This window comes from Carassius auratus, chromosome 3 (genome assembly GCF_003368295.1).
Source record: "Carassius auratus strain Wakin chromosome 3, ASM336829v1, whole genome shotgun sequence".
In the NCBI taxonomy this organism is placed as follows: domain Eukaryota; kingdom Metazoa; phylum Chordata; class Actinopteri; order Cypriniformes; family Cyprinidae; genus Carassius; species Carassius auratus.
The window spans coordinates 16,681,200-16,697,880 of NC_039245.1; the positions used below are offsets into that span (position 1 = coordinate 16,681,200).

The following is a 16,681-nucleotide window of genomic DNA, read 5'->3' on the forward strand; positions in this document are numbered from 1 at the left end:
GCTCTGACATGCCATTGCTCTGATCCACGCTGGCGTTTGCAGCAGATGCTATTCAATCACTCTGTCTGATTCATTTAGAGAAAACATCCCAGCTTAAACATGCTTACACACACATACACACAGACAGATGATTGGTGAGCAAGTTAAACAGGTTTGAAGGTTGGTCATGATACCAAAGCATCCGTAATCAACAAAATCACTAGTGAGATTTCATGATTCTCAATGCCACAGCAAAATCTAAAACGGTTCTAAACAATGCATTACTTTAAAAAGTTAAATATTAACAAATTGATGCATAAAATCATAAAATATATGATGAATTAGGTATATATGCTGAAACCGAAAAAGAAAACTGCTGCTGCAAGTGCATTTTTTTTTTTTTTATGAAATAATGAAGCAAATACACAAAGATTCTGAAGAAACCCTGAATGCTGATTCTGTATAAAAAGAAGCACTTGTATTTTATTTCAATATCAACTTTGTACCAGAACACAAGAACTTCTGACATCTTTACACATTTGCTATATTATTTCCAGAACGCAGATGAAAGCGACGCACTCGTAATCTCCTGACAGCTCCTCTCTGAAGAGCCCAAACACACATCTTCATGTGGTTACGCTCCCCCTCAGGAACAGCTGACTGCACGCTTTCTGACCGAGCTGGAAAGTAGCTGATGTCACAGTGATGAATGTGCGATGAGAAGAGGAACACAAGAACACGAAACACACACAAACAGCACAAGCTCTGAAACCCTGACGCCACTGTAAGCGTGAGTTTGCTTTCCGTCAGTGCTGCTGAGATCACGGTAACTAGTGTTCTCGTCTATCTATTCCCCTGCTCTCAGCGGAGCCGAGGTTATTTATACCAGCTGACACAGGGAAACACCTGTGGATCACTGACAAACCTCGTCCCTCAGGAAGAGCTGCGTTAAATCAGACTCCTGTTAGCTCACTCACTGGGGAGAGGATTTCTCAGTCGCTCGCGTTTGTGACGTCACTCGAGAGTCAGAAAATGAGCAATGGTTTCAAATCAAGCACAGCGTGCGCAAAAAAACAAGCGCTTTCCCTGAAGAGTATAATCCCTGTGTGCACACGAATATGCATGATTTTGAAATAAATTTATATTCTTAAATAGGAACACTCTATCCTTAATATTGCTTACTTCAATAAAATAGTCTCAACTGAATCAGGAGAGAAATATGCACACACCAAACACCAATATGTTATATTTTGATGTGAGAGACAAATGGCTTGAAGTAAAAAAAAAAAAAAAAAAACATCTTGATGGATTTGTTTCTTACAAACACAGATATTTTCTCTTTACAAGACATTAGCTGTTGGACTGGATTGGTGTGGGTTACTTGTGGATTGTTGTGATGTTGTTATCAGCTGTTTGGACTTTCATTCTGACGGCACCCATTCACTATGGAGCATCCATTGGTGAGCAAGTGATGAAATCCTACATTTCTCCAAATCTGATGAAGAAACAAACTCATTTACATCTTGGCTGGCCTGAGAGTGAGTACATTTTCAGCTAATTTTCATTTTTGGATGAACTACTCCTTTAAATGCAAATCAGTACTTTGTTAGGAGCTTGTAGTGTAGCTAACAACTCAAAACTGTAGTATTAGTGGTCGGGTTAATTTTGTACAGTAAGTTCCCAAACACTGGTGCATGTCATTATCTTAATAATTGATCAAATAATAACCAAGCTTAGTGAAAGTTTCGTATAGAGATTTAAAATAAATGAACACTTTGACCTCAGCCACCTTAAAATGACCCGTCAGATCTCCAAGATATTTTCCATCCTGCAGGAGGAAACTTTCTGTAATGAGATGGGAACAATCTGTCGACGCTCCAGCTGCCATGTTGTGTTTAATGGTATCACAGATTGTGCAAGCCAAGCGTTACTCTACAACAATGATGCTGACGCAGACAGACAGATGCCAAACACTGATGTTACGAGCATGCACAGAGAAAACACCTACTGTTTTATGTTTATCATCTTCATATTCCAACAAAGAAAACACTGCATCTTTTTATATATATATAATTGGTTTAGTTTCTAACATGCACTCATTCAAGGCTGCATTTTAACTTCCGTAAAGTGACGTCTTTGGGACATGACAGGCTATGTGACCCTGTAAGTTTGTTTCTATTACATAGAACCAAGCTTAAAACTGCATATAAAGCATTTATGTAACACCTAATGTGTGCATTAAATGCAGTTATGTTAAATAAAGTTATGGCAGTCTTGCACACAATTCTAAAAATGCCCACAAGTTTGTGTGCATCTTAAATTACAAAACTGATATCCGATTATGAAAAAATGCTTAAATAGTGAAAAATAGTAAAACCGATTATCGGTCAATCTCTACCATAAACCAAACCAAGGATTTCTCAAAACTTTCAAACAAGGCTTTGTACAGTCAATACTGTAATTTTCCCTTTGCTTTTCAATAGTTAAAAATGACACATGATTGGTTACCGATCATTATTGGCCGATAATTAATCTGTTCAATCTCCTAAACCGATCTCATGCTGACGACACAAAAAGATGGGCACCAGATTTGTATGTGCATAAGATGTGCATAATGAGAAATATATATTTTTTAATAAAAATGTTAATGGATACTAAAAACACAACAGTTTGTTGTCAGTTCATACTTAAATTTGATGTGGAATACACCATTTATTCATTTGAAGTTCAAAATAAAAAAAATTAAAAACAAACTGAACAAGTGAAATGTGTATGGTCTCAATATAAAAACATTTGAACAAGTTTGTCTGTAATATGAAGAAATAATGTACCTTTTTTCTCTTCTGCTAAAACGTTAAATCTGTATACCTCTCTCTCTCTCTCTCTCTCATTATTTATTCATTTTTTTATTATTCATGCTGGGATTGTTTGTCATTATTAACCTACAGTATATAGGACATATTTATGTGGTCAGTGCTCAGTTTATATAAAATGGTCTAAAGAGCCAAAAGTTTTTGTTTTAAGTTGATTGTTTGTTGTATAAATTAGTTGTATTTTAGCTATTTTTTCTAATTTAAATGTCTTATTTTTTATTAATTTTTTAATGAACATTTTACTTATTCCAGGCTTTGCATTAAATGTTTTTTTCAGATGTGCTGCATATAATCTTTACAATTTAATATAAAGTATCTAATTATGTGTGACCACTGACACAACCTCTCCTACCTTAAAAGCTTAAAACACTGATCATGATGGCAGAAACACCTTGTTTGTCCCTGTTTGAGGGAGTAATGGATCTTGAGGAAGAATCAGAGAGTGACGGAGGAACAATCACACACAGGAATCCATTACAAAGAAACAAGCGTGATTCAAGATGCAAAAGCAGCACATATTAAAGCAGCTCAGAGCTTATTACATGTACAGTTTCACACAGAAACCAATTTTCTTTCCATTGATCGCTTTTTTCAGGTAATTAGATTTCCATCGACACCAGAGTGAGAGAGAGCTTGGGTCAGCGGCACTGTCGTCGCTTCAGACGTGTGAGCGTTTCGTCCAGCACTCGCTCCTTCCGGATAACAAATAACTCAAGCGCATGAAAAACTCCCCCAGCCTCAGATTATGTATCCGTCTTTATTTCCGATATTAGCTCTTTCTTTCTGCAAACTTGGCTGATTTTCTAAATTGTGTGTTATCGACTGATCCAGGCAGGGCCTGCGGGGAGGCGAGTGGAGCTGCGCCAGCGCTTGTAACCATTAGTCTGTTCAAAGGCCCGGGCATGGATCCACCGCAGCCCTTACCACTGCAAACGGAAACCCCGATACCCAAGAAACACACCGGCTCAGAGATCTGATGCGAGCTGCTCAAGGTCAGACGGGCTGAGTGTTCAATCCCAGACCGAATACCTGAGCCGCTCCTGAGGATTGACTGTGTGGTGATCTCAGGGTATCTGTTTCCCCTGTGTGTCCCTGGGAAAAGCCGATCCCAGAAACTCACGTTTCACGTTCGGAGCGCCAGAGCTAATCCAGTAAAGTATCCCCAGAGGAGGATTTCCTCGATCTTTCAGCCCTCGAGACTCAATCCAGGACTCATTTAAGTATCAATTTATCTCAGATGCTTCTTCTAGAGACAAAAATAGAGAGTCAGTAGGTGTCATACTGTAAAATAAATGTGAGTAGTTCAGAGTATGAGCTATTAACCGATTCTAAGCTCATTAGTATTCGTACATAACATTGCCATATGGTTTGTAGACTTGCATACAAGCCAAATTGCATAATATGAAGTAATCACATATGCATACCTTTAGAAACACAAAAATCTGTGTGTGTGTGTATATAAGTCAATTTCAGTCGCTAATGTGCTAGATTCATACTTTTTATACAGCAAAGCACTCAATTCGCTCTCATCATTGTCGTAAAGAAGAAACTAGAAAAGGATAAATTAAAGATTTCATGTGTGATTCTTCATCACTCTGAGTGAAGCTCAAACACGGATGTTTACTGGGTGTTTACAGGTGAAGGACTTTCGACTTTAACCTCGGTGGATTTTGACAAATGCCTCTCAAGCCCTCACGCTCTTCAGACAAATGTAACGCTTAAACTCAAACGCTTAATTTCCTCCGCTGTTGAATGCGAGCAGCAGCCATTAATCAGTGGCGCGGCGCTTGAGCGTGTGCTAGCAGCCAGATGGCGGCAGCTGGCGGCTCAATTCATCAGCCGTGATTGGAGAACGAAAGGGTTCAGGAGTTTTGAGTCGTGCCCACATCGACAGAGTAATTGCCCATCGTGGTGGGCGTCGAGGTGTTTTACCGAGACACCAACCCTCTGCTTTGCATTCTGGGTATTATTCAAAAATTCCTTGACTCCAGATGACAGATTATGGAGGCCAAGCTCCGCCCCCTTCTACAAAGATTCTGAGCTATGTTTAATAATAGCAGAGATAAAATCTAAATAACACCCAGAACTCAGAAAGTTGCCATTTTATACCAAACAGTGGAAGCACCCATTGGTTGATATTCAAGTGGCCTTAATGACATCATCTGAAGAGGTAAGTCATTTCAGAGGCGACAAAGTGTCAGTTTTGATTGCAAGTATCTAACCTGCAAGCAAAATTTAATTACTTCTTTAATCCAGAAGCATTCCGTGTAATTTTCAACAACCCCTCAACATCACGCGACAGATTACAGAAGTCAAGCTCCACACCCTTCTTGAAATTAATAGTTTAAAGTGAGGTAATGCATGCAGTTCTGAGCAAGTTTAAAAATAGCAGAGATAAGACAAATTACATTAACCTCTTTTAATCCAGAATTCAGAAAAGCAGCCATTTTATACCACACAAACTGCAGAAGCACCCATTGGCTTGATGATATCATCTGAAGAGGAAAGTCGTTTTTGGCACTGAAGAATAGTGTCAATTTTAATCAGAAGTACCAAACTATATTTAGTCACTAAACCATTTCACTTAATCAAATCAGAAGCATTCTGGGTATTATTCAAAAAAGCATCAACATCAGAAAACAGATTAGAGAGGCCAAGCTCCGCCCCTTCTACAGAGGGGGGGCTTAAGAGGATAGCAATGTTTTAGTTTTAATGTTAGCAGAGATAAACCACGAAATCACACACAAAAAGGACTTGTAGAATAATTCACAGAATTCAGAAGTGTCAACATTTAATTCCAGACAGTGCTTTAAGTGGGCCGGTACGCACCGGAACTCAGTATGGCCACTTCCAAATATAGCTCTTGAGCATACCACCACCGACTTCTTTATGCCCCTAGGGCCGGGCTTCGGGCCAATTTTCACGTTATAGCTCACATGCGGGCTGGTCCTTGGGCCTTTTTTGGGTTATCCTTCTACTTATATTTTTAGACATTAAATAAAAAAATGAGAAGTTGACTTCGTCGATAGAAAAACAACATAGAAAGACATTTCATAAACTCATAACTTTCATAATCTGATAATTCAACCCGTTATAATTAAACTGACATACTGACATGACAGTCGCACGCATGCACGCAAGCACGCTTTTCCGTCAGCGCGACCCACGATTATACTTCACTTATATCCACTTATTGTAGTAGTAGCTATTAAAGGACTATAAAGTAATGTAAATGTAAACAGCACGAGATCCTGCTACCGCAACTGTCCAGACTGGCTCGCTCTGTGTTTAGTGTCCCAGCAGCAGCAGCGAGCGTGTCTTCAGCGCAGCGGGAAGAGTGATAGAAGAGAGGAGGACGGGGTTAAAACCTTCCACTCTGGAGGCTATTCTTTTTCTCCACGATACTCTGTAAGAGACTGTTCTAACTTTTCATTTGACTGGACTTTATTTTCGTTTTACTGTTGGAAACTAATGGAAAAAAGAATGGACGTGTTCTGTGGTGCATTTTTGAGGTAAGATAATCTGCAAGTTTGTTTTTAATTAATTTAATTTGTTTAGGTTGTGGGCTATTTCTCATCTCGTTTGCGAGCGCTGTTACGAGCCTGCCTCAGTATTTCAATTTTTTTATTTTATTTTACTCACTGTGGTTTAATAAATAAACATTTATAAAACTAACTGTCTGTGTGATATGCTTTAAGTGTTTTATAAATGGATTTTATTGTAGCCAAGTAAAGTATTAGCGTTAATTTGAGAGGCTAAATTGATTAAATATGTTTTAGGCTACTCCCTGTCGGCTCGGCTGTTTAACGTTAATCGTCATTTTTTTTTTAAAAACGCTCCAAACATTTTTTCTAAATTAACTTGATAAAGAAATGAAAAGAAACATAACAAAACTGACCCATTTTGTTAAATTGTTGCAAATAGGGCAGGCTTCCGCTGTGTAATAAAAGAAAATAAATAAAAACACGGGCTCGTGTCGGACTCGGGCTGATAATTCTGAGGAGCTGTCGGACACGGGTCGGGCTAGGGCCTGAGCGTCTCGGGCCAGGGCCGGGCTCGGGCCTAGATTTGAGGCCCGTGCAGGGCTCTACTCGGTGCGCCCAGAACGTGCTTTTAGTGTACCGGTGTACGTTCATTTGGACATCTGTTTTAATAGGGGTTTTAATCCTTTGCCTGCACTGCTGCTTTTCAGAGCGCCCTTCACAATGCACGATTCCTTATTCTTCCTAGTTCGGAGTATGGAGCGTGAATCATTTGAACCAGTTTGGGAGTGGGATCGTGAATCATTTGAGTCAGTCAAGGAGTTTGGAGCGACTTCACGGATCATTTGAATCCGTTCGGGAGTTCGTAGCGGGTTCGCGAATCATTTGAGTCAGTTTGGGGATCGCGGATCATTTGAGTCAGTTTGGCAATCGCAAATCATTTGAAATCAATTCGGGAGTTCGGACCCGCTTCGCGGATAATTTGAATCAACTCGAGAGTTCGTAGAGAATTCGCGAATCATTTGAATCCGTTCGGGAGTTCAAAGCAGGTTCGGGAATCATTTTAGTCAGTTCGGTGATCACAAATCATTTGAATCAGTTCGGCAATTCGTAGCGGGTTCGCGAATCATTTGAGTCAGTTCGGGAGTCCGGAGTGGGATCGCGAATCATTTGAGTCAGTTCGGGAGTTCAAAGCGGGTTTGCGAATCATTTGAGTCAGTTTGGGGATCGCAAATCATTTGAATCAGTTCGGGAGTCCGGAGTGGGATCGCGAATCATTTGAATTAGTTTGGGAGTTCGTAGCGGGTTCTCGAATCATTTGAGTCAGTTCGGGAGTTCAAAGCGGGTTTGCGAATCATTTATGAGGTAATGCCTTTGGTTCTGAGCAAGGTCCAATAATAGCGGAGATAAAACACTAAACTGATGCAAAATAATAATAATGTATCCCCTTTTCCCCATTCAATCAGTTCTTGATGCATAAAAATTTATCCTGACGGTAAAATCTATAGTACAGAAGTTGAACAGGTTGTAAATTACATTTCTTGTTGCTTCAACCCCATGTTTTTTAGGAAAAGGTTGATTAATTAATTAAAGTCAGTCAATTAGGGTTAAAAGGATCTACTAAAATGATTGCTCACTCACTTAAAATAATTGTGCTAGCAATTAAGAAGCTCAATTTGCATGGATCTTAAATCGTTCAATCATATTGTGTCCTCTGCTGAAAAGAATTCTAGTTGTTCTCATATTGTCTTGATATAAGAGCCAAATTGGTGCTTCCAAGGCAATTGAGCTAAAAATGCTGACGTTTTAAAGTGAACATGTATGTATGTATGTATGTATGTATGTACGTACGTATATATATATATATATATATATATATATATATATATATATATATATATATATATATATATATATATATATACACAAATATATATACATAAATATATATACATAAATATATATACATACACATACATACACAGTAAATGATTATATAAATGACAGCCCAATGTGAACATTGTGAAATGAATGTGAAAATTAATGTGACCATTTTTTTCAATATGTTTTTTTTATTATTGAAAGATAATACTTCTATTCAGCAAGTATGTGTTAAATTGATCAAAAGTGAGTAGAACAAATAAAAAAGTATCATGGTTTCCACAAAAATATAAAGCAGCACAACAGTTTTCAATATTGATAATGATAATAAATGCTTCTTGAGCAGCATATCAGTATCATTTCTGAAAGATCATGTGACTGAAGACTGGAGAATTGATGGTGAAAATTCAACTTTGCATCACAAGAATAAATTAATTTTTTTAATATATGTATTCAAATAGAAAACCGTTATTTGAAATTCTAAGAACATTTCATAATATTACGGTTTTTTTTACCAAATAAATGCAGTTTTGGTGAGCAGAAGAGACTTTGGTTAGCTTTGCACTTACATTTTCTTTGTTCTATCCTACAGAATAGAACAGAATAGATTAGAATAGAAGTGCAGAGAGAGCGGAGCTGGTTGAATAGGTGTGTGTGGACACGTGGAGCTCCGTGTGTAGCGGGTCACAGTGAACATGACCTGCCATGCAGCGTGACCAGAGAGCACTGATGAAAACTGCTGCCGCTCATGTTTACCAGACTTAACTCTGGCCACGAGCCGTGCCAGGCATACAAACACACACACACACACACACACACACACACACAGAGCTCACCAACACTGGAGAACAGAGCGGCTTCCCCCGATACGCTCACACACACACAGACAAAAACAGCTGGTTTCTCCAGTTAACATGGACACTAGGACACAAGCAATCAGATCATACTAAGACCAGTGTGTGTGTGTGTGTGTGTGTGTGTGTGTGTGTGTGTGCACATTTACACATTTACCAGAAATGTATATTCTAAATTTGGTGGAATTTGTTTTGCTCACATAAATAAGAACATAAGCAGTTTTCAGTGAATGAGTTTCAAGCATCATCTCAGCCGTCAAACACAAATACATTAAGACATTAAAACATGTACACATGTAGCTGATAATGGGAAACTGTTTAATACTGGTGTACTGCCTGACTGCATACTGAAAGAGTCTTTTTATGACATACTGTACTAGGGGTTGTGGGTAACATTAGTTGAAATAAACCCAATACACTAATGCAAACAAAAATTACTGATACAAACTAAAATGGAAAAATAAAACCCAATAGCAAATATGAAGGATATCAACAATGCTATAATAAACACCACTGCATCCAGACACCTTCAACACACAACTGAGCTGCACTAAAGTTATTCTTTCCTACTATTAATTATGAATAATGTGCAAATTAGGATCCAAACTCAGTTTTATAACTAAAGTTACACTGGATTGCAGCATAACACTCCAGAGCACATCATGAACTATACACTTTCAGGCATTTACAGAAAAAGTGGAGTCAAATATAATTACGTTACTAAATGAGCAGCTCCAGTTTTGTGCAGGAACGGATTTGCTCTCATGTAGGGTCACAACTTAATGTCCAGCGTACAGTCCTGGTGCCGAAACAGCACATGCACTTACAGCAGAAGCATCTCATTAAGACTTCATGTGAACGCACGAGAGGTCAGGAGCACTGAGCCAGACAGGAAGTCCGTCCGTCACATTTAGAGCACTCAGGTCCAATAACCGCTCCATCACTGGGAACACGATAGCATGATGAATTCACTTCCATTCTGAAGCGGGGAAATGCTGCTGAGGCTGAACCCGGGTGACACAAAGCTGCTCATGGATGCTAATCAATCCGCTCGCACTCAACCAGAGAGATGGAGAAGACTAGTCCCTCTCTGGCTGACCAAATAAAATAAACTAGCTTCATATCAGCTCGAACGCTTTCAGACATATGATGCAGTTTTATTAGGAAGGAGGCCTCAGCAGCACACGTGCCCACAAAAGACAAAAGCAAAAGAGTTTGATGGGACATAATGAACAATCACTAACAAAAACAATCATATAATTTGGTCAGAGAGAATACTGGGGAAATCCCATTCTTAACAAATTTAACACGGTTTTCTTCCAAACTTAAAATACGTTTAAAAAGTGAGAAAGCTTTACTTGAGAAGCAAGACTTAATTATATATACATTTTACATTTATGCATTTAGCAGATGCTTTTATCCAAAGTGATTTACATTGCATTCAGGCTAACAGTTTTCTCCTATCATGTGTTCCCTGGGATTCGAACCCGCAACCTTGCGCTTGTTAATGCAATGCTCTACCACTTGAGCTACAGCTTCATAAGATATTATGAGAATATTAAATATACTGCATGTGGAATATTATTATTATTTTTACTTGTTTCACTGTAAAACCCAGTGAGTTAAATATAGTAAAAAACTAACAAAACAAAACCCTTTTGATTGATGGATACGTTTTCTACATTGTTTCTGCTTTGATTTGAATGAAAGCAACGTATCCCTGTGGCGCAGCTGCCTCAGAAGAGTGAACGCTTGATGTTGAATAAAGTCACAAAAGGTATATTCTTGTAGCTTCATAATAATACAGTGGTATTTAATAAATCCCACTGATGTCACATGGATTATGTTACCCATCTCCTTGCTACGTTTCTGGACGTTGATCGCATACGGACCCTTTCTTTCTATGAGAGTGGTCAGAATGCAGCAAAAATATCTTAATGTGTGTTCTGAAGATGAACGAAGGTCTGACAGGTTTGGAACAACATAGAGAGTCATTAATGACATAATTTACATTTTGGGGTGAAGTATACCTTTAAGGTAATTTATGAAAAGAAGTTGTAATATCTCATGCTGCAAGTAAATTCATATTTCAAGATTTTTTTCAAGGTTTTTTTATTTGTGTTTTTATTGCACATCAGCAGCGAAGAAAACGCTGAACAGCTGAATGAACTCCTCAGACAGCAGCCCTGTGTGACTGACTCAGAGAGATTCACCCGTGTGTACGTGAGGAACACCACCAGGGTTTCCCTCCATCTCTCTGCCTCCTCCAAATAAAAACAGAGAGAGAAAGCTTTCAGCTGAATGAGAAAGTCTCTCAGTCTCAGTGCTGCAGTGACTGTGAGAGCAGATTTATGAGGCCCTCTAATGGGCGAGAGAGAAAACCCCTCCATCAGCACCGCTCTCCATCCACAGAGAGAGAGAGAGAGAGAGAGAGAGAGAGAGAGAGAACAGTATGACACAGCGCTCGATTCAGGACATTGAACATTGAATCCTCTGAGTTGATCATGGTTTCTGAGCTGAGTTAAGAGTCAAATATTCAAATCAGAGCTGAAAACACAAATCACATTTGCCAAAACTATTACAAGACACTGTACTTCTATAAGTGAACGAAATTCAAGCATTTGCTTTTAGTAAATGAAAAAAATGAATGAATGCTTTTAGTAAATTAAATTTTTAATAAATAACATACAAAAACAACTGAGAAGAAACCTGTGAGACAAAGCTGATTCTACCATGAGTCATCTATGAACTCGAGGTTTCCTCTGTACGCGTGTGTGTGTGTGTGTGTGTGTGTGTGTGTGAGAGGCAAGGCTGCTTCAGTGTAATGAGTAAACGCTGGAGTTTCCTTATAAACACAGCAGTCAATACAACACAAGAATATAAATCTAGCTCTGCTGCCTGCTGACAGATATTCAACGCCATCTGCCTTGACACACACACACACACACACACTGCAGGCATGCGCTCCTATCGTAAGCACTTAACATGTTCCTGCAGCAGCAGAAAATGCGACATGTATTTTCAGTCCATTAGGAACTGCCTCCCAACACGCTTCATAATAAACGATGCATGAAATCAAACTTCTGTAGCTTCTAGCTGGGATCTCTCTTAATACAATAATGCAGTGCAGTTAGCAGAAGAGATGTCAGACACGCCGTCACTTCGATCCCAAACAGATTAAAAACAGATACGGTGAACTCTGTTTGACGCCGTTATTGCACTTACACTGCAGTTTAAATACATTTCATTACTGACGGTTTAAATGCATTATTACTTGAGAAATGCAGGCAGTTTAGAATATGAGCATTAATATTCAAAATACATTTAATGATTTATAATTTGTTATTAATTTTGAATTAAATCTTATTTTAATATTCTCATTTTTTTCATTTTATTTCAGTTTTTCATTTAGTTTTAATGCAATTAATACGTTTTTGGTTATAATGTTGGTGTGTCATATTTCATTGCTGTGAATTTAATTGCGTAATTAATGAAGCAATACTCAATTGAGAAATGCATACAATTAAATACAGTATTTTTAAAATGTAACCTTTTTTTGTAAATATTCATAGTTCAATTTCATTTTTATATTTTGTTTCATTTTAATTTTAGTTAGTTCAGTAATTTTCTGTGCTTTGTCATTTCATATCTGACAGTTTAATTAGATTAAACTTGCTTAATTATACAAGCAAAATATTATTAGCATGCACTTATTTATTTATTCTGTTTTTAGATTAAATTTAGTTTTGTGGTGTTTTTTGTCAATTTTTAAGTGCATTTATTTATGTCTATATATTGTGGATTTTGTTAAGTTTTAGTTTATTTAGTTTCAGTAATTTCAACTTAAATCAAAAATGAGAAATGTTGCCTTACAACTAGCTGAAATAAAATAAGTTTAAAGATGCTTGAGTATGTTATTACGTCTATTTTATTTCAAGTAATTAAAATGGGTTTTTTTAAATTGTTTTAGTTTTACTTCACAAAAATAGCCATGTTTTGCTGTGAAAGTAGAGAAAATTATTGTGAAATTTCATTACTACTAAACTATGGTGACATTGCTAGTTGACTCAATTAACTAATTAATAAAATCAAAACAAGCTTCTTTCTTACTGTAGAAATAAAGGCAACAACAAATGCCCTTAAAAACAGAAAGTGCATGAGAGAAAGCAAGTGTGTGCATAAAAGTGTGTTTAATTGGGTTTTGAGGCCAAGTAATAACCACTTAAGTTTGCAAACAAGCTCCTGGTGGTTTGATAAATGTGCTTAATTTAAAAATAACCTTGTTAGTCCGATTTAAGCAAAGAAAGCAGGGAGATTTGGAGCCTATTTACAGTTATTAAGCAACCGACGAGAAGGACAAAACGAAGACTGTCCAGATATTCACAACTATTCATCAATTACTCAAACATGCAGAACCCTGAACACACCGGAGGGCCGAGCGGATATTAGCTGATCCGTCTTACAGAAAGAAACGGAGCAGCAACAGAAGTGTTCATGCAAACGCAGCAGTGCTTGCTCTCCTCACTGACCTGTCCTGAGGGGAGGATCCATGAACCGAGCGGCGTTATGAACCAGGTCTCCGTGTCTCCACACACACCGGTCCTGATCCTGAAACAAACACACACACACACACACACACACAGCAGGAATAAATCAGGTGCTTTAAAACACATACACAGAATTATTTGCACCACTTCTCAGAAGTTTAAAGTCGCTAATGTTCTGAAATATTTTTGATCTGCTCACCAGGGATGCATTTAGTGTAGCAAAAATACAGTAAAATTGGGAGATATTATTACAATTTAAAATGTCAATTGTCTATGTGAATGTATTTTAAAATGTAATTTATTCCTGTGATGAAATGCTGAATTTTCAGCATCATTCCTCCAGTCTTCAGTGTCACATGATCATTCAAATGCACCTCTACTGGCGCTATTTTCATGCCAGACCAATCCTAAACACACAAGACCATGTGTTCAAATTGTATTTCAATTGAATTGCATTATATCATTTCTGCCTGCATTATGTGTGCCATATATTTTGAGCATTGCTGTTTTGATTGGGTCACTGCTCTCCTGAACGCACAAAACACACTGAGAATAAGACGAAGAGTACTGATCCAACCCTACTTCACCATCTGACAGACGCTTGAAGGAATAGAGCACCTGAAAGTTCAAATTTGCTGAAAATGTGCTCACTCTCGGGCCACCCAAGATGGAGAAATGTAGCATTGCATCACTTGCTCAGCAGTGGATGATCTGCAGTGAATGGGTGCCGTCAGAATGAGAGTCCAAACAGCTGACAGAGAATATATTTTCAGCCAATTTTCAATTGTGAGTGAACTACTCTTTTAGAAACCACCACTCTTGCTAATAGGAGTGAATTTGGAAATGACTGCAAAGAGAATTTGGTCATATGCAGAAGCCATCTTCATGAACAAAACTAGTCTGAAATAATTATAAAACACACACAGAAACACATTTCCTCTAACTGATTAAAAATACATCATGTAGAAATCATCACTTGACAACAAGACGCCCCAAATTTATCTAGAGCTGCAGAAACACTTCCAGCTACTTCAGAAAGTCAAACTGGGTCACGGTCTGCAGGTTACTTGAGGAGATTCTCTCTCTCTCTCACACACACACACACACACAGAGAGAGACAGAAGATGCACTCTCACACACACACACACACAGAGAGAGACAGAAGATGCACCAGGTTGTAAAATCATAACCCTACCGGCATTCATGTTAAATATTAATACGGTATATTCATAGGATTTTAATCATAGATGTTTCTCACATGTGAGCAGGAGGAGTTTATAAAACAGACCAACATCTGAACTATACACTTTCAATAACCCACATCTGCCATTTCATACAAGGCAACACAACATCACTATGATTATTACATTTTAAATACTAAATAAATGACAATGATTAGGATTTACAACTGAAATAATAATAATAAAAAAAAGTTCACGTGATGAGAAGTACACAGCTGAAGCCCTGAAGGCCATTAAGAAAAAGTGTTTCATCGATGAGAATCATATTACTGTGATAAAAGACAGATTCACGGCTGGACCGCATCGATTCTGTCATCGGCCCCGTCTCAACACACACACACACACACACACACACACACACACACACACACACACAGTGTCAGCATGTGTGTAAGACGATGAAGATTCATACTGACACTAGAACTTGTGGTGATTAAACAAACACATTCATGGGTCTAATGCAGGACTGTTAATACTGAGCATCTGGCATTACACCGCAGGATCAGAAACACCCAAACACAAGTATCCTGATCATTCACATGACTGAAGAAGAGCAGAACTGATTCACGGTGAGTGCTGAGTCTTCACAAATAAACCCCAAACCACCAGAAAACCTCCATCTCTCTCTCGAACATGTCAGTACTACAGCCATTCAACGTGAGACTGCTTCACACACTTGAACATGAGACTCCTGCAGTGTGTGGAGCTCATATGAACGGGATTCTCACTTTAACAGAGACAGGCCTCTGAGAAACAAAGACAGATATATAGATAGACAGATAGATAATAGTAACCACACCACCCAGCTCCTACCACAGTTAATGTGTTCAGCAATAAAAGCGTGGGAATCTGATATAAGATGTCACTTTTTTGACTCGAGGCATTGTCACAGAGCTGTTCCCTCTGCCTGGTCTTTTTTTAAGCATTAACACATGAACACATGTACACATTCTTGGGTTTTAAACCTCTTTATTTACCTTGATGTGTCAGCGAGGTGTAGAGACGGACGATACCCACACATTTACACATCTGTAACTAGACTGTTGTGTTCAGACTGGCCCTGAACACTAAAACCAGTGGACATTGAAGTGTCTCCTATACACTGTTGGCTATCACCCGTATCAGCACACATGGAGGAGGCCATCTTGAACTGAGTAAAGACCCGAAGAGACTTTTGTCAGCCTTTTTATACCTTTGCTGTGTTGCATCATGGGGATTGGGAGATACCATGTATGTGTGGAAAGGGTTGGAAACTGTTCATAAGTTTTTTTTTTTTGTATTTTACTTTTATAATTATTGCTGAATTGAAGTTATGTAATATTGTGCTATTGATATTTGATGGATTGAAGGAAATAGTGTTACTTAATTTTTATGTGTTAGTACTTCATATGATCTTCATGTGATATTACGGCTTCTGAGAAATGGTTGAACCCATGTGTATAAATTCTCTGGTAATGACAGTGAATGCAGTAGTTATTGAGAAGTATTCAAACTGAATCATTGTTATACCTGAACCAAGGTTGTTGTTTTTTTTTTTTTTTTTTTTTTATTTTTTTTTATTATAAATATTTAAGTAGGATTTTTCCATATTGAACTTTTTTTATTTTATTTTATTTTTTTCACCTGTGTGCCCTCTGCACTTTATTGGCTTGGGAACAATGAAATACAAATAAAATCTGGCATTTAACGTCCTCCATTTATTGTCTATTTAACTCTATGGTACCCTTAGTGAACCGTTGACAGGCATCACAACAGATGCAGCCATAATGAATAAATACTTCAATTAAAATAAATAAAAACAAGTAAACAATGTAAATTAATGAA

General features: G+C 37.9%; 1 protein-coding gene across 3 annotated transcripts in view; it reads right to left on the reverse strand.

The window, feature by feature from the left end:
• LOC113055236 (RNA binding protein fox-1 homolog 3-like) overlaps nucleotides 1–15,997 on the reverse strand; it is a 137,934-nt gene extending 121,937 nt beyond the window's left edge. For all 3 annotated transcript variants that reach the window (XM_026221387.1, XM_026221377.1, XM_026221361.1), the window contains exons 1-2: nucleotides 15,835–15,997; nucleotides 13,599–13,677 (exon numbers count right to left, since the gene is read on the reverse strand). In XM_026221387.1, coding sequence (XP_026077172.1) covers nucleotides 13,599–13,677; nucleotides 15,835–15,878 — 123 coding nt within the window. In that variant the 5' untranslated portion in view covers nucleotides 15,879–15,997. The remainder of the gene's footprint in view (nucleotides 1–13,598; nucleotides 13,678–15,834) is intronic.
• Nucleotides 15,998–16,681: the final 684 nt, after the last annotated feature.